This window comes from Pygocentrus nattereri, chromosome 4, assembly GCF_015220715.1.
Source record: "Pygocentrus nattereri isolate fPygNat1 chromosome 4, fPygNat1.pri, whole genome shotgun sequence".
Classification (NCBI taxonomy): domain Eukaryota; kingdom Metazoa; phylum Chordata; class Actinopteri; order Characiformes; family Serrasalmidae; genus Pygocentrus; species Pygocentrus nattereri.
Genome location: NC_051214.1, coordinates 1,863,763 through 1,883,695, shown reverse-complemented (window position 1 = coordinate 1,883,695; position 19,933 = coordinate 1,863,763). Strand labels below are relative to the sequence as shown.

At 40.7% G+C, this 19,933-nt stretch overlaps 1 protein-coding gene across 1 annotated transcript; it reads left to right on the top strand.

The window, feature by feature from the left end:
- Nucleotides 1-17,551: 17,551 nt before the first annotated feature.
- On the top strand, nucleotides 17,552-18,604 carry LOC108432812 (trace amine-associated receptor 4-like). Its single transcript, XM_017706918.2, has one exon. The coding sequence runs from the start codon at nucleotides 17,552-17,554 to the stop codon at nucleotides 18,602-18,604; it is 1,053 nt and encodes a 350-aa protein (XP_017562407.2).
- Nucleotides 18,605-19,933: the final 1,329 nt, after the last annotated feature.

Genomic DNA, 19,933 nt, shown 5'->3' with positions numbered 1-19,933 from the left:
CTTCAAAACTTTGTACTCGCTTTACCGTTATAATTGAAGTCTCTTGTCCTGCTGCAGCGTGAAGGACCCTCTGCCCAGGTTGGAAGCAACTGAGTTTGTTAACAATTTGAATATCTGTAGATGATCTGCAGGGGACCATAGCGGACTGTCCAAATGAAGTGAGGCCGATGTTTCTGCTAAAAGCACTTATGAAGGTGATTCTCAATACAGAGACGGTCACATACAAAAGTTTCGGCATGTCAGGTGAAATGACAAGAGTTGTTGGTTTTCTAAATGAAGATAAGTGGACACTAATCTTCTACAGGGAACATGCTTAACGCACGATTACTACTTATTGGCTTGTCATTTGCCTAAAGATATTTAAAATTTTGCTTCCATCCACATGTGAAGATTTACTGCTCAGTATCTGGCATTTCAGGTATTTCAGTGGGCAACAAAACTCCTGTTTCTTGAAGGTAACAGAAGATTGAACAGTTCAGTGTTCTAATACGACAGGGCCTTGAAACTGACAATTTGCCCAGGAATTAAAGGCTGTTTCCCTCATATGTGTAAACTGTGGGAAACAGTAAGTCTGTGACAATGAATGTTAGTCAGATTGAACATGTATGTTGAAATGAGCAGTGAGAAGAAGGTGTGTTGTAAATTTCCCACGTTTTTGTGTCGGTCCTGCACCACAGCACGTTCTGCACCTTTACTCCTCCTGTGTGAAAGCGCTGACCTTCTGTGATGATAAATGCCACGTGTGGAGCTTTGCTGCCATCCGGTGGCAGAAGACAAGAAGGATCATCTCTTCTTATTCAGATCTAGACATACGCGTATCTGCTCACACATAGGCCAGTTCTCATGTTTCCATGAAAAACACAATTAAAGATGCCTGTGTTTTGTAAACCCCAGTTGTAATGATGTACATAACCTTGATACCACTTTCCAACAAGACTATCGTTCTAAAGTGTTTTTGAGCAAGTGTATTCATGGTTTTTAATAAAATTTAAATAAACACATTGAAAATCATTATTAAGCAATTAGGACACAAATGAAAAGGGTGATGAGTGACTTATGAATATCCAGTAAAGCTGACTGATATAATACTAGAGAACTCAAAGCAAGATCAGTAACCAGAAAGGTTGTACATGAAAGTGGGTTCACTATTTGGCAAATAATAATTTGTTGTTTATGACCTGACTAATAACCAGACTATACTAGTCTATTGTAAAGTGGTAGAATTAACATTTTCTTGCCTAAACAGGCCAAAAGGCCTGTATTTAGTATGTAATCCTTTTAAAAAAAAACTAATTTAATGTTTTCATTTAAAATGACAGTTTGTTGAAAAATCTAATTTGTCCAGTTTTCCCCCTTTAACCCAAACACAGCTGATCAACAAACATGTTTTCTTTATTTTCAAATCAGAGACTTGAATAGGATAATGTAGCTAACGGGTAATGGAAGCTTATACCCCACCAATTAGCCGTGTGCTGACTGCATGCCTCTTTTTTCTTTATATTGGGTGAACATTTCATGATTAATGGACCAATAAAAATCATCTGAAAGTCAGTTGCTTCATCTTCTTATTTAGATTAGTAAAATATTCTGATGTTATATGGTATTTGGAGCTCTTGCGCTTATATGATTTGAAAATGGCCTGCACCAAATTTTTAATCCATTATCCAACATTTATCAGTAGCTAAATAAAATGGTGACTCAGAATGTGTTGAACACAGCCAGTAAAGGACATGCACCTGTATGTTCTTTATCCATCGATGGGCTATAATTTTCCATTACTTATCATCTACGTTGGCCTTATGGCTCCAGTGTAAAACTAAAGGGGTGAACTTGTCTCGGCTGATCAGCTACATTTGGGCGAGGGGACTGATTTACAATGTCACATGAGCCTCTGTTCAAGATGATAAGCATAGGCCTTAAGTTGTTTTGGAAAACCTGGATCCTACAGGTCACTCTCTCCTTAATCTGAGAAATGGTTGGAAAATTTTTGCCTTAAAGTTTGGTTCAACTGCTTTGATTCTGGTTTGATTCTTGCATGACATAATGTTGTATCACTAATGAGCAGCGAAACGTCAGATAAACAGGCTGATGCAATATTCTACCAATCAGTTGAGTCTCAGATGGACAGAATTAGATGAAAATGTGAGCTCCATCATTAAAAGTGAGAAGTGATAAATGGGCTCTAAGGTATTATCTTAGATTCAATCATTACATCAGCTTTCATGGTACTATGATGCAACACAAACTTCACCCTCAACCTTTATTGTCAATAATAAAGTGCCAAGTTTACATAATAAATATATATATATATATATATATATATATATATATATATATAATATGAGATTCTGTCTGTCTGTCTGTCTGCTCGGCGATGTACTGGCGACCTGTCCAGGGTGTATCCTGCCTTCTGCCCAATGACCGCTGGGATAGGCTCCAGCAGCCCCCCCACGACCCTGAGGCTTAGAAAGTGTGTGTGTTATATGTATATGGCTATTCAAGGTCTTTTCATTTCACAGCTGTAACCTCTGGATTAGGACTCATATGAAGACACCTTCATATTTAAGTCTATAAATCTTCTGAGCACAACATCCAATTAAGGATATTCAAGGCAGATGAGGTTTAAGGCAAACACAAACAAATAAAATCCTTTTTTAACAGATTAAAGCAGAATGTGAGGCTTTTTTGGACATAATAGGGCCATAGCCCAATGATGAACCAAAATGATAGACTTGGATAAAGAATCTTCTGTGGAAACATAAGATAAGTAAGACAGGGTGAACAAAAAAAGCAGGGAGAAATCCAAAGCAGGCCAAAATCCATTAAGCCATTAAATGGCCAGGGCCCTTTGGCAGGCCCAAAGGTTTACTACACACTTCTATGACCTAAGAATAGCTCAACTAGTTTGAAGGCTGTAGTCCCTGTAGTTACTGAACAATAAACCTGGGATTTTGTGGATAAATCCTTTTTAAGCCTCTCTTTAAAGTATTTAATTATGTTGAGTAGTTGATAAATGCACCAAATGACTGGGTCTTTGTAATGTAAAAAATGAATATTTTCAAGAGTTGTTCCACAAGGTTCAATTCTAGGGCCTGTTTTATTCACGATCTACATAGACTATATTGTTTCCTCTGAAACTGGCTGTAATGAAGACTCAAACGCTTATTATTCTTCACTTATATTCTGTCTTGTATTTTATGCTACTGTTTGGGAAGATTCTTGAAAAACGAAAAAAAAATAAGTACAGATATAGGCTAGAAAAAAAACACTGCTCTTAAACACACTTTTGAATCATTTTATAGCAGTGAGGCCTTACTAGACAAGTTACAGTGGTAACATGTGCTGCCTTTCTTTCTGCTAAAACCGCGAAGCAGCAGAAGTTATGTGCAAAAATGTAGGCACCCTTGGTCAAACAATGAGATTTATATTTTCTAAGCTAAATAAGCTCTGTTGGTGGGATATGTTTAAAAAGGAACACAATGAGAAAAAGGTATGAGGTTAATGTCACACTTTTGTGTCTGTTCTGCACCTCTGCTGCTTCTGTGCTGTGTGTGAAAGTGTTGGCCCTTTGGTGATCTAAAATGCAGCCGTGTGAGGTGTTTTGTCGCCCTCTGGTGGGGTAAGATGTAGAGGAGCATCGCTTCATGTTCAGATCTAGACATGTCTGGTCAATGAGGCCTGTTCTTACACTTCCAAAAAAGTACAATTAAAGATGCACCTGTGCTTTGTAACTTCTATTTTTATCAATGTACATAGACTTGGTACCACTTTACAATAAGAGTACCATTTAAATGATGCTTTACAATGAGTGTATTAACTAAATAAACATCATCATCATTATTAAGCAGCTGTGACTCATAAATTAAAAGGGTGAGGGGTAAATATGAATAACCAATGAAACTAACTAATTTATTCTGGCCAATGAAGAAAATCAATTAAGATCAGTAACCATCAGCAAAGATGTTTGTGCAGTCACTGTTAAACTTTATGTATGTGTTATAACTTATATTAATGCTTTTTAAAGTCTTTCTGACCTGATTAATAAGCTTTGATGAACTAACCTCAAACCACCCGTAAACCCTTTATAAGGGTATTCTTATTTTAAGGTGGTACTGTAAACTTTTTCTTGCCTAAAGAGGCCAAAAGTTCTGTCAGACTGGAAAGTATTTATTATGTAATATTTTTTTCAAAACTATATAATTTGGCGTTTCTAATACTGCGATGGTTTGTGGGGGGAAAAAATAATCTACTCAGTTTTCCCCTTCACACCAAATGGAGCCAATGCTTTTTTTTTTCTTCTCTATTTTTACACTGGAGCTTTAAGGTTAATGTACCTGACAGGTAATGGAAGCTCATACCCCACCAATTAACACTGCGCTACCTACAGGCCACTTACACCACTTGAAAACGCAGCTGTTTGTTATGTTAAGTGAATATGTCATGATGAATGGACCAGTAGGAATGGTCCAAAAGTTCAAAACATCATTTCAATAAAGTCAGTATTTCTGTTTACAGTTATTATTCCTGAGGCTTCTACTGCTAATACGGCTTTAAGATATGCAATGTGCTTCTGTGCCCTTTCATAGATAAGAGTGTCATAACATATCAAAACCCTAATAAGCAACACTATTTCAGATTACTTCACAACTCCCTGTGGGTTGAGGCCAGTGTATAATGATTTGGCAGCCTGCCTCCCTGCTTTAACAGACTTGGCCTGCTTTAGATTTTCTTGATTGGTTTAATCACCAAAAATTCCCTTAATTCCCTTTGATGTTGGACCCAAGAGGCAGATGCATGTAAGCATGCATATAATTAAACTTGTATGCAAACTGTGTAAAACTGTGGGTTCAGGTCTTATTTGGGGTGAATGCTAAAAGGACAGGAAAGTCATAGGCTAACAGTGAGCTGGAGGTGCGTGGGCATTGCAGGATGTACAGTATAGCTTGCCATGTCACTCCAATTTCCAGCGGTTAAGCACTATATCAATGTCACGCATGATTACCTGATGGTAAAGAACGGAAATGCCGTGACTTTCATAGATCACTTGTATTTTAATCTTCTCGTTTAGATTAGAAAATATTCTGATATCATATTGTGCTCATTTCTACTGGGCTTGTATGATAGAAACATGACCTGTGCCAGGTTTTTGATCCATTAACAAAAATTTCCTAATTGCTAAATGGTTGGTGATGGTGATTCCCAATGTTCTGCACCCAACCAGCAGAGGCTGCATGTCTGCGCTTTCCTTCACTATTCATGAGGTATGATCTTCTCATACTTATTAGCCTCAATGGCCTTAATGCTCCAGCGCAAAACTCAGAGGACACATGTGGCTGATCAGCTACATTTGGGTAAAGGGGACTGATTGACAACGTCAGATGAGCTTCTATTCATGACCAGGCCTTGAGCTGTGTTGGAAAACTAAGTCTACCTTTTTTTCATCCTATTAACCTGAGAGAAGACTGGAAAGAGTTTGGCATAAAAATGGGTTCAGCTGTTTCAGGTTGCCCCCCTCTTGCATGACACAATGCTGTATCACTCGTCAGCAGTGAAATGCCAGATAAACAGGCTGATGCAATATTTACCCACTAAATGAGTCTCAGATGGACAGATTTGGATGAAAGTGTGAAGCAATAAACTGTTGTCCTTTACACCTTTGATTAGTCTGATACCAGAGAGAGGCGGTCCATCATTTACAGTGAGAAGTGATAAACAGCCTCTAAGGCATTACCTTAGATCCTCACAAAGACGAACATTACATCAGCTTTCATGCTACCATGATGCAACACAAACGTCAACCTACAACCTTAATTGTCAATCATAAAGTACTAAGTGTACTTTCTAATGCATTTATATCAAATTATCTATATGACTATTCAAGGTCCTCAGCTGTAGCCTCTGGATTAGGGCGGACATGAAGGTTTATATCCATTCTGGATATTTAAACCAGATGAGGTTTGAAGCAAGCATAAGCAAATAAAATGCTGCTTTTATAGATTACAACATGACGCCTTAATTAAAAGGGTGATGGGTAATTATGAATATCCCATAAAGCTGACAGGTGTAACACTAGCTAATGGAGAATACAAAGCAAGATCAGTGTAGATGGATGTATGATTCACTTTTTGGCAAGCAACAGGTTACTGTTGCCCTTTTTCTTCGTGTTACAACTTTTATGAATTATTTTTATGGTGAATTTGACCTAATTAATCACAGTTGAGCTCATTTTAAACCATCCATGAACCCTTTTTCAGTGTAGTCTTAATATAAAGTGGCACTATAAACTTTGTCTTTCCTAAAGACGCTGGATGTTCTGTCAGATTTTATGTAATCTTGTCCAAATTTTAATCTACCCAGTTTCCCCCATTGCCTCATATAGAGCCAATACATGTTTTTCTTCTTTATTTCTACGCTGATCGGAGCTTTGAGGTGGATGTAGCTCACAAATAATGGAAGCTTACACCCCATCAGTTGTCACAGTGATAACCGCAGGCCACTTACACTACTTGAAAATGCCAGCTGGTCTTTATGTTGCATGAACACCATGAAATGTCAAGAAATACTGTTTTTATGAACAATTTTCTAAAATCAACGTCACTAACACAATCCACAAAGCCATGCCAGCGCTGAGCCATGACACTGGTAGATCACTTGTAGTTTAATCTTCTCGTGTAGATTAGCAAATTAGTCTGATATTATTATCTGATATTATTATATTCTGATTTTTTATCCATTTTTAAAAACTTCCTAATAGATAAAAGTATACTGATTGCCAATGTTTTGCATGCAATCAGCAAATGCCATGCATCTGTTCTTTTACTTTCCTATTCATGGGCTTTTCATACTTATTATCAACACTGGCCTTATAGCTCCAGTGCACATCTAAAGGCAAACTTGCCTCTGCTGACCAGGTATACTTGGGTAAGGGGACTGACTTACAATGTCAGATGAGCCTCTATTCATGACCAGGCCTTGAACTTTGCTGGGAAACTAAGCCTATCTGTGACCATCTTTGTAATCTTGAATGACCTGGAAAAAGTTTGGCCTAATGTTTGGTTCAATTGTTTCACTAATCACTATGTCAGATAAACAGGCTGATGCAATATTGTGCCAATCAAATGAGTCTCAGATGGACAGAATTAGATGCAAGTGTGAAGCAATAAACTCTTGTCCTTTACACCTTTGGTTAGTCTGATACCTGTGAGAGGTGCACCATCATTAAAAGTGAGAAGTGATAAATGGCCTCTAAGGCATTACCTTAGATCCTTGCAAAGACAAACATTACATCAGCTTTCATGCTACCATGATGCAACACAAACTTCAGCCTTTATTGACAATCATAATGTTCATAATCATAAGTTTTATTCTCTTTTACCAAAACTGACATAAATTTTATTTATATGGCTATTTGTGATCTTTTTCATTTCACAAGCAGTACAGGTACCCAAGGAAATCACAGCTGTAACCTCTGGGTCAAGGTCAATATGGAGATACCTTCTTATTCAAGTCTACTAACCTTCTTAACATAAAATACCATTATGGCTATGCAAGGCAGATGTGGATGGACCAAGCACAAGCAAATAAAGTGCTGCTTTTACAGATTACACAAAATAGGGCCATTAAGCCTAATTAAGAAACAAAATGAAAGACTTGTCCGAAGAGTCTTACATGCAAAGTTCATAAATCTGCCATAGCTTGGCCCAAACCTGACCTGAACCCACAGTTTGCTTGCATTTTAGTTTACTTATATACAAGCTTACATGCATCTGCTTCATGGGTCCAACATCAAAGGTTTAAGGTAATCTTTGGTGACAAAATCATCAAGAAAATCTAAAGCAGGCCCAGTGTTTTAAAGGAGGGAGACAGGCTGTGAGAAACCTGAATGCCTGAATGATGAATTGCAAAATTAGCTGAAAACAGACATGAATGCTCGCCCAAATAGAGAAAGTAGCCATGGACATCCTGGGGACATTTCCCCACCACCGAAGCTGGGAACTGCAAAATGCTTGTTGCCATGGATTGTTTCACTAAATGGCTTGAGGCATGGTGGTCCTAGACTAGACTGCCAAGAAAAGTTCTTCTGCTAGTTTGGCATGCTAGAGGAGATCCATGGTGACCAGGAAGGCAACTTTAGGCCAGTAATTATGGCTGAGCACTACACCACTACACTTCACTTTGGTCCTGTGCAAGGTTTCAACCGAACGCTCGCTTCACAGCTGGCCATCATCAACAACCAGCACTGGCATGATTGGGAGATATTTGCCCTGGGCCTGCTGGCTTTCCACTCCACTGTGGAGGGTCGACCTGATGATTCCGACTTTATGTTCAGCCATGAGCTCTAGATGCCCATGGAGCTGGTAGCAGACTGAGGTTGAAGGAGGACAGAACTGCCAGAGCATAGTATGCGCTCTGCCACCATTCCTAAACTGTGTCCCAACTAGCCAGGGACCATCAGGGTGAGGCCAGCAAGAAATGTGCATATGACTTGTCCAAGTGTGGCTGTACAACCTGTGCCCCAGGATGGGGTGCTGCACTCAGGTGCAGTCACAATGGTAGGGAGCCTGTGTGTAAGAGTGCCGGTGGACTGTTGTGTTTCATATGAACAGACTTGCCCTTTACTTGCATTGTGAACATGAGGCCACAGCAGGCCTAATGACCAGTCGCATCAGGGTCTTTACCCCAAGGAGGAGTTGAATGCTCCCAGGGCCGGTGGGTGCACTCCGCTTGGTACTCATGCTGATTAGAGCAGTGGACGTTCCAAGACCCCTGCTGCACCAAGACCACTGGGGGGTGACAAATTCCGGTGAAGTTGAAGTATTTTGTTTGAGCCATGCGGGTCACTGGGATGGCTATCCTTTAAGGGACAGGCAGGCTGTGCTGCCATAGCATCTTGCAAGCATTACATGCAAAAACAGGCCATACAAATAAACTAATGGGAGACTTGTGCTTCCTGCAAAAAGGGCCTGCTTATTGTAGGTGTTGGGTTTGTCTGCAAGTTTCAGTTGTTGCACTTGGTGGTGGTGGTGGTGTTGTTTGGTGGGATTAGTGGGTTGTCCATTAGAAGGAAGTGTTTTGCTGAAGGTGAACTCCTCACTGATTGTGCTATATTTTGAGTGTGGCTTCGGCCTACTCTAATAAAAGAATACTTCCTGAGCTGAAATTAGTTCTTCGCTGAATATTCTTCTGCCTGTTCTTCACCAAATCAATAAAATATCTTAATTATTAAGTCCATTAATCTTCTTGACATTAAATACAATACCAGCGGTTTTACTTGGATCTGACATTTTTCATACATACCCTTACAGAGCTTTGACTTATGGGCATCAGGAACAGCATCATGTTTAAGGTAAGGTTATGTAAGGTAATAAATCAAGCCAAAATTGGTTTAATGACTTAGATATACAGTAAGATGTTAATAGGAAAGAAAGACATTCTGCTGCTTCAGTTCAAAATATGGGTTACCAGTGAACTGAAGGTGTTGGGCATTCAGTAAATCAACACTACCTCACTGTTACCAATGATAGACTGGCAGTAAAAGGAAAAAATATTGTTTTATGACCTAACCCTTCCCAAAACAGACCGCCAGGCAAATGTCACTAACACAGAGTGATGCTGGCAATGAGCCACATGTTTTGTAGATCAGTAGTATTTTAATCTTCACATTTAAATTAGTAAAATATTGTATTGCATTTTATTTATTACTACCATGCTTACATGATTACAAAATGGCCTATTCCAGATATTTAATCCATTATAAAGAATTCCTCAGTGGCTAAAAGAATGCTGATTCACCATGTTTTGAATGCAACCAGCAGATGCTGTACATCTGTATTATCTTCCCCTATTCATGAAATATGATACTTATTAGCTACATTGGCCTTATAGCTCCAGTGTAAAACGAAAGAAGTAAACTTGTCTTGGCTGATCAGCTGCATTTGGGTAAAGAGGATTGATTATACAATGTCAGATGAGCCTCTGTTCATGACCAGGCCTTGAGCTGCATTGAAAAATGAGCCTACCTGTGACCTTAACCTGAGAAATGACAGGAAAAACTTTGGCTTGACTGTTTTTCAGACTGCTACCTTCTTGCATGACATGTTGTACCACTAAAGAGGCTGATGCAATATTTACCCACTAAATGAGGTCTCAGATGGACAGAATTAGATGAAAGTGTGAAGCAATGAACTCTTGTCTTTTACACCGTTGATTAGTCTGAGAGAGGAGCTCCATCATTAAAAGTGAGAAGTGATAAATGGGCTCTAAGGCATTACCTTAGATTCTTGCATAGACAAACATTTACATCAGCTTTAATTTTACCACGATGCAACACAAACTTCAGCCTTTACTGTCAATCATAAAGTACTGAGTTTATTTTTTTATCTCTAAATACCAAAATTATGTCTCTTAATTTGAAGGACTTTTCCTCTTACTAGCACTACATGGCAATCACTAGCACTAACACCAGGCAATCACTGCAGTAACCTCTGGTTCAGTAACCATATGACGCTAATAAAATGCTGCTTTTGCAGATTGTGACAGAATATTTCATATATATATATATATATATATATATATATATATATATATATATATATATATATATATATATATATATATATAAGAAAAATAGGGCCATAGCCTAATTACAAAATAAAAAGAGGTACATATGAAAGTCTTCAAGTCTGACCTTGACCTGGACCCGCAGTTTTACTTGGATCTAATCTTGTTCATACACATACTTGCATGCCCTGGCATGACCTCACAGGCCTCAGGGCCAACATCGTGACATTAGTGTAAGGTAATAAAATGAATGAGAATAAGGAGAAAATTACAGCAGGCCATAAACAAAGCCAAAAAGGTGGGAAACAGGCTGTAAGAAACCTGAATGTGAAATTTTAACATGAGTTGAAAACAGAGAAAAAGAATAATGTCCCCAGTGGAACAGTAGGGCCGTTTCCCACCTCCTAGGCCAGGAACCTCTATGTGCCTTTGGCCATGGATTATTTCATTAAATGCCCAGAGGCACATGCGGTTCCAGACCAGAGTGCAGCCACAACAAAGAAAAACCTGAAGCAGGCCAAAATCTGTTTAGGGTCAGAGACAGGCTGTGAAAGTGTGAAATGAGCTGAAAACACACATGAATAGTTGGTGTCGGTGAATAATATGTATATATAGTTGTTTAAAAAGTAATTTGTCAGCTTGAGGGAATGTTTAGACATAATAAACCAACATATTTTGCTTTTCCAACAAGTCAGAGACTTCTGAGCAGTGTTCCTGAATTGTATATATGCATCTATCACTTATTATGTTCTGCTATGCATAAGCAATACAAGTTCACTAAGTGATTTTCCTGTACTGTGATTTCAGTGTAATGTATAATGCACCTAATGTGAGGGTGTTGGTATTGCAATGTGTGAGTATTTTTAAAAGGTGTTCCACAAGGTCCAATTCTAGGGCCTGTTTTATTTATGATCTACACAGACAATATTTCTTCATAAGGAAATCTATTTGAGATTACTTAACAGCTTCACAGGAGACGAGTGTGTAATGATTTAGGTATGCAGTGACATGATGCTAAAAGGAAAGGAAAGTCAAAGGTTAACAGTGAATTGGAGGTGCTGGACGTTACACGGTACACAACAAAACTTGCTGTGTTGTCCCACTATTCAGTTAATCAACACAATGTCAATACAGGGTGAGTCAAACGTGACAGGACAGGTTTTATTTATTTATTTTTATTTTATTATCGACTTGGGGTCATCTCAAATAAAACATCTCTGGGGTCATCTCAAACAAATTGTTTATGCTGAGAAAATCCGCACCACCACCTTCAACACAGCATAAAAACTAAAATAAAGTAAAAGGGTGTCCTGTGACTTTTGACTCACCCTGTAGAACAAATGCTTAACCCCATAAAATCCCAGGCTTATTACATACTAAGCCTTATTATTCTGTAACTACAGGGATTTTAATACAAACTGGCTGTGCCTGTTCTTATGGCCCTACTTAAGTGGTTAACTGAGCGACTGGTTTTGTGGATCAGTTGTATTTTAAGATTAACAAATGATTCTGATGTTGTATTGTGTTGTATTGTTTTCATTGTTACTGTGCTTGTATGGTTGCAAAATGATCTGTTGCATGTCCTGTTTAGTCCATTATGAAAAATGTATCAGTAGCTAAAAGAATGGCGATGCACAATGTTTTGAGCACAAAGAACAGACACCATATGTTTGTACTTTCCCATACTTATCAGCTAAATTGGCCTGCAAAACTAAAGAGACAAATTGGCCTCATTTGGGTGAGGGGACTGATTTACAATGTCAGATGAGCCTCTGTTCAAGATCACGTTTACTGTAAGCTTTGAACTGTGTTGGAAACCTGATCTTACATTTCACCATCTTCTTAATCTGAGTTTGGCCTAAAGTTTGCTCCTAACTTGCATGACATAATGCATCACTAATCATCAGTGACATGTCAGGTAAACAGGCTGATGCAATACTGTACCCATCAAATGAGTCTCAGATGGACAGAATTAGATGAAGGTGTGAAGCAATAAACTGTTGTCCTTTACACCTTTGATTAGTCTGATACCTGCGAGAGGAGCTCCATCATTAAAAGTGAGAAGTGATAAATGGGCTCTAAGGCATTACCTTAGATCCTTGTAAAAACAAACATTACATCAGCTTTCATGCTACCATGATGCAACACAAACTTCACCTTCAACCTTAATTGTCAATCATAAAGTACTAAGTTAAATTGTTCAATCTCTAAACACCAAAATTGTGTCTCATAATTTTTTATGTATTAAGCAATTCAAGGTCTTTTCATTTTGAAAGGAGTTCTGGTAACCCAGGCAATCACAGCTGCAATCTGTGGATCAGTATGTATATAAAGATACCTTCATATTTAAGTCTGTAAGTCTTCTTGACACAAAATACAATTCACGATATTCAAGGTAGATGTTGGTTGAAGCAAGCACAATCAAATTCAATTCAGCTTTTACAGATTACTGATGCTTTCCATACAACACAGAGCCATAGCCTAATTAAGAAACAACATGAGATACTTGGCTGAAGAATCTTACATACTAAAGTAGGATAAGTATGACATTCACTGGCAAAATTCTGTCTGAAACTGCCCATAGCTTGGCAAATTTCTTTCCAAATCTGACCTGGACCTGCAGTTTTATTTGCATCTAATCTTGTTCATGTACATTCTTACATGGATTAGCCTCATGAGCCTCAGGTCCAACACCATGAATTCAAACTAAGGTAATTTAAAGGAATGAAAGCATGGATAAATGCTGAAGAAGGTAATTCTTTTCACTGTGAATTTCAGTTTTCAGCTTGAGTGAATATTCAGACATAATAAGCAACTTCTAGGCCCTAGAGCTCAAGCTTCTAACCAGTGCTGTAATGATGTGTGCTTTTTCAGCAACACAGAGACTTCTAAGTGGTGTTCTCAAAGTGTATAAGTGCTTCTTCTTCTTTCACATATTGTATTCAGCAACACACACAAAATACAAGTTCACTAAGTGATTTTCCTGTTCTTAGATTAGAGCTTGGGGTCCTGCCCTGAGTAAGCACATGTAATTTGGTCGCTGTCAGGGAAAAAGACAGATTGAGGCTTTGTTGGGTTAGACAATGCATGGGACTCTATGGGAGGAAGGAGGGATTAAAAAACGACAGAGAGAGGAGTGCGGGTCAGTATGGCTGCGGATTAGAATGTTTCCCCAACCTGAAGGGCATTTAAAAGTCTTTGAAGCATCTAAGATGATAAAGACGCTGGCAAGCTGTCTTCAACAGGGTGTTGATATGGCAGGACCTCAACAATTCCTGCATGATGTGGACACAAAGATACCAGAAGTTGTCCACTCATGGCACTGGGGCATAGTAGATCCTAATGGGGTGGTAGCTCCTCTGCTCATTGTCTGTTCATTGTCCACTTCTTTGTCTTGCTGATGTTCAGGAGGAGATGGTTCTCCTGACATCACTTGTCAACATGCTTAACCTTCTCCAGGTAGGCCTTTCTCAGAGATCAGGCCCACCACAACAGCAAACTTGACAATGGTGGTAGCGTTGGAAGTGGCCAAGCAGAAAAAAGTGTACAACGAGATCAGCAGTGGGCTCAGGTCACAGCCCTGTGTCCTGAGGCTAAGACAAAGTGATTATCACTCATCATTCTTGGTGGGTGGCGATTTATAGTCTCATCATTCTCATCGTTCCCTGTCACAGGCTCCTAGAGTCACGTTGATGGAACTGTCACTCTAATTTCCTACCGTTAACGTCACATCACCTCCTTCACCACTCTGCGCATGCTGTAGGATGCAGCCTTGTGCTCCTCCATATTCCTGGTTGCAAACCCCTCGTTGTAGGCAGTGGTGCAAGATTTCAGAATGTTGCAGATGGTTTTATCCACCCACAGCTCCTGGAAGGGAAATGTTCTGATGGTGGCTCCGTGGACTGTCATCCACCAGCTTCCCAAGAAATCCAACAACAGTTTCCGTAAACACATTGTTATCAGAGCTGCACCTGAACATGTCCCGGTCAGCATCGTCAAGAACATCTTGCAAAGCAGCCACCGATAGACTCTTTTCACATTTCTGTAATTTTTCTGCTGGAAGTAGCCGTTGCAGGGTAACGCTAAAGCAAGAACAATAACAGCAATGACGGTTAGAGCATGGAAAACTTACTAAAGTGTTCAAGCTTGAGGCAAAAACAACTTTATCTCTAGTTTTAGAGGATTGTCAGCTGAAAATGAATAGAGGAAAAATTTGTTTGTGCAGGTAATAAAGGAATAAACTTTGTCATACATGTGGCCTCTCTGATCTGAACCCGAGTGGTGTTCAGTATTTGGACTTCTGTGCAAACCACAGTTTGTCCATAACGAACACCATGTTTGAACACAAGAATGTCCATAAGTGCACATGGCACCAGGACACCCTAGGCCGCAGTTCAATGATTGACTTTGTAGTCGTGTCAGCGGACTTGCGGCCATGTGTATTGGACACTCGGGTAAAGAGAGGAGCTGAGCTGTCAACTGATCACCACCTGGTGGTGAGTTGGATCAGGTGGTGGGGGAAGATGCCGGTCAGACCAGGCAAACCCAAACGTATAGTGAGGGTTTGCTGGGAACGTCAGGCAGAAGAACCTGTCAGATTGATCTTCAACTCACACCTCCGTCAGAACTTTGACCAGATATTGGGTGAGGTGGGGGACATTGACTCAGAATGGGCCATGTTCCGCTCCTCCATTGTTGAAGCGGCTGACTGTAGCTGTGGCCATAAGGTAGTTGGTGCCTTTCGGGGCGGTAATCCTCGAACCCGGTGGTGGATATCCCAGGTGAGAGATGCTGTCAAGCTGACGAAGGAGTCCTACCTGACATGGTTGGCCTGTAGGACACCAGAGGCAGCTGGCAGGTATGGACAGGCCAAGCGATCTGCGGCTTCAGTCGTTGCCAAAGCAAAAACCCGGGTGTGGGAAGAGTTCGGTGAGGCCTTGGAAAGTGACTAAGTCGGCTCCGAAAAGATCCTGGCAAACCATCAGGCGACTCAGAAGGGGAAAGCAGTGTGCCACTAGCACTGTATATAGTGGAGATGGTGTGCTGCTGACTTCGACTGAAGACATCATTGGGCGGTGGAAGGAATACTTTGAGGACCTTCTCAATCCGACCAACACGTTCTCCAGTGAGGAGGCAGAGTCTGGGGACACGGGAATAGGCTTGTCCATTACTGAGGCCGAAGTCGCTAAGGTAGTTAAAAAGCTCCTTGGCAGCAGGGCTCCAGGGGTGGATGAGATCCGTCCCAAGTTCCTCAAGGCTCTGGATGTTGCGTGGACATTGCGTGGACATTGCGTGGACATCGGGGGTGGTGCCACTGGATTGGCAGACTGGGGTGGTGGTGCCTCTTTTTAAAAAGGGGGACCGGAGGATGTGTTCCAACTACAGGGGAATCACACTCCTCAGCCTCCCTGGTAAGGTCTATCCAGGGGTACTGGAGAAGAGAGTCCGGCTTATAGTCGAACCTCGGATTCAGGAGGAGCAGTGCGGGTTCCGCCCTGGTCGTGGAACACTGGACCAACTCTTTACCCTCTCCAGGATTCTGGAGGGTTCATGGGAGTTTGCCCAACCAGTCCACATGTGCTTTGTGGATTTGGAGAAGGCATTCGACTGTGTTCCCCGGGGTATTCTGTGGGAGGTGCTTCGGGAGTATGGGGTACATGGCTCTTTGCTACGAGCCATTCAGGCCCTGTACAAACAAAGCAGGAGTTTGGTTCGCATGGCAGTAAGTCAGACTTGTTCCCAGTGAGAGTTGGACTCCGTCAGGGCTGCCCTTTGTCACTGTCAAAGACCTCACGAGGGAGCATCCAGGAGGCATCCTAACCAGATGCCCGAACCACCTCAACTGGCTCCTTTTGACGTAAAGAAGCAGCGGCTCTACTCCGAGTCCCTCCCGGATGACCGAACTTCTCAGCCTATCTCTAAGGGAGAGTCCAGACACCCTGTGGAGGAAACTCATTTTGGCCGCTTGTAATCGCGACCTTATTCTTTTGGTCATTACCCAAAGCTCATGACCATAGGTGAGGGTGGGAACGTAGATCGACCAGTAAATTGAGAGCCTTGTCTTATGGCTCAGCTCTTTCTTTACCACAACAGACCGGTAAAGAGCCCGCATCACTGCTGACCCAGCACCAATCCGCCTGTCAATCTCCCGCTCCCTTGTACCATCACTCGTGAACAAGACCCCGAGATACTTAAACTCCTCCACTTGAGGCAAGAGCTCATCCCCGACCCAGAGAGGGCTCTCCACCCTTTTCCGCCTGAGAACCATGGTCTTGGATTTAGAGGTACTGATTCTCATCCTGGCCGCTTCACACTCGGCTGCAAACTGATCCAGTGAAAGCTGAAGTTCACGGCCTGATGTCCCCAATAGGACCACATCATCTGCAAACAGCAGTGATGTGACCTTGAGGTCACCAAACCTTGAGGTCACCCTCCGTCCCTTCACTGCGCCTAGAAATTCTATGCATAAAAATTATGAATAGAATCGGTGACAAAGGGCAGCCCTGACGGAGCAAAAAAATTTTTTTTGCGTTCCAACTACAAAAAAATGATCTTTTCTAAATAGAAAAAAAGTCCTATTATCTTATTTCTGTTATCAGATCTGTTATTTTACATCAATATGTGATGTAAAATACACCTTTTCATCAATCATAATACCTGCAATTTCAAATGTATGTATTTATTTACATATCATGTCCAGTTTAATAAGTTGTTCACTAGGAATGGGTGCCATGGGAACACATGGCTAAGACTTGAACACTTGGTCATTGAATGATGTCATATTAAAGCAATTGAATTGGTGACGGTGAAATCCAGAATCTATTTAAGCCAAGATGCAACTGCACAGCCTTCATTTGTGTTGTTTTATGGGTGTTATAACAATCAGCTATAGCCATATTTTAATGAAAATCTTTTGTTCCACCTGTTAATAATTGTACTATGTTGTATTTTACATCCTGGTCAATATTTCACATTTGAAGAACACATTTAAATGGCTTGGATGAATGTCCTTAATGAGAATATGACTGAGGCTGATGTGGAGAATGTGCTTCTCTGCTTCCCTCACCAGCCTGACTCCTGTCCGAGAGCGCACCGCTTTCTTGCTCTCAAAGTTGCCGTGTACGTCTTACTGCTGGCAACAATTCTTATGACTGTCTTTGGGAACCTGCTGGTCATCATCACTATTTCCCACTTTAAGCAGCTGCATTCACCCACTAACCTCATCGTCCTCTCCCTGGCCTTGGTGGACTGTTTGTTGGGCTGTCTGATCATGCCCTTCAGTATGGTGCGATGGTTGGAACGCTGCTGGTTTTTGGGTGATGTTTTTTGTAAAATACATTCTAGTTTGGATATGACACTAAGCATTGTATCGATTCTACATCTGTCTTTGGTCTCCATTGACAGGTACTTGGCCATTTGTGAACCTCTGAGTTATAGAATGAGGGTGACCAATGGCACTGTGGCCATATGCATCGCTTTCATTTGGCTGTTTTCGCTCACATTTAGCTTCGGTGTCATTCTGTCTGAAGTGAATATTACAGGTTTGGAGAATCTTTTAATACTCAGTTCTTGTGTGGGCAACTGTGCTTTGATTTACAACAAAGAAAGTGGTTTCATTCTTTCATTTGTGGCTTTTTTCATTCCGGGGGCGATCATGATTTCACTGTACCTTAAGATCTTCCATGTTGTAAGACAACAAGCTAAAGTAATGTCCGAAAGGGCAACTGTGAGGCGAACCTCTTGTGAAATGAACGTCCAGTCCTCAGAGCAGAGGGAGCGGAAGGCAGCAAAAACTCTGGGCATTATTATGGGAATTTTTCTACTGTGCTGGTTGCCGTTCTTCATTGTTACTTTAACTGATCCATTTCAAAACTTCTCAACCCCTCTAGATGTTTTTGATGCCCTGGTATGGTTTGGATACCTCAATTCTACTTTAAACCCTTTGGTCTATGGCTTTTTTTATCCACGCTTTCAGAGCGCATTTAAGATCATCATATCAAAATATGTTCTACGCCTCAGTAATGCAAATCGGTTAGTCCTGTAACTCTAACTGGTTTCACAGGCAGGGTGGGGGGGGGGGGGGGGGGGTTGGGGGGTGTAGTGTCATGAGCACTTTATTAAATAAACCTACCCTGTATCTGCATGCACTGAAAGGTTTTTCAGCTTTATCAGCATTTACCATATAGTTTCACTTTGTAGTTCTACAATTACAGACTGTAGTCCATCTGTTTCTCTGATACTTTGTTAGCCCCCTTTAACCCTGTTCATCAGCGGTCAGGAACCCTACAAGACCCTCACAGAGCAGGTATTATTTGGGTGATGAGTCATCCTCAGCACTGCAGTAACACTGATATGGTGGTGTGTTAGAGTGTGTTGCACTGGTCTGAGTGGATCAGACACAGCAGTGCTGCTGGAGTTTTTAAACACTGTGTCCACTCACTGTCCACTCGATTACACTCCTACCTTGTCGGCCCACCTTGCAGATGTAAAGTCAGAGACGACAGCTCATCTGCTGCTGCACAGTTTGTGTTGGTCATCCTCTAGTCCTTCATCAGTGGTCACAGGATGCTGACCACAGGACGCTGTTGGCTGGATATTTTTGGTTGGTGGACTATTCTCAGGCCAGCAGCAACACTGAAGTGTTTAAAAACTCCAGCAGCACTGCTGTGAAGGTAATTGTACAACCACAAAGTGCTCCTCTATGGTCAGTGGAGCTGATAAAATGGACAACAGATGTAGATACAAAGTACCTAATACCCAAGTTCTAAATGAGTATGAATATATTACAAAATGTAATATTGCATTTAATATAAACTTTTGTTTAATGTGTGCATAAATCTTACTGTACCCCTTTGCTGTAGTGCAAAAGTTTGAAACATTAAAAAAATATATATCTAGGCCAACAAGCAAATTGCACATGAATATGAAATTAATTTATTAAACATTAAAAGTGCTCTGTCTGTTCTGCATTCACGCTCTCAGTGTAGAAATTAGGTTTAATAATAAAAAAAGTTTAAATGTGAGAGACCTTATCTTTTTTTGTCATTAACGTGTTTCCCTGTGATCGCTGGAAGAGCACTGATGCTTTTGTGAATAATCAGATGTGCTTTGATCTAGGCTTTCATGCAGTTTCATAATTCTGTTACATTGCTAATCAGTTGTATCCAGTCTTATTAGATTTTAATTGCTATAAAAAACATGTTCACTAAGGGAACACTAAAATTCACTTCTGTGTTCTTTTTACACTAGGCATTGCCGAAAATGTACCGGAAGATTATTCCAAAGTCATGAAGGTGCAGTAGGAAAACATCAGCCACTGCTGTGTTTTTCATAATTCTTTAGATACTGATAAAGAGGCATGGTGAGGTCAAAT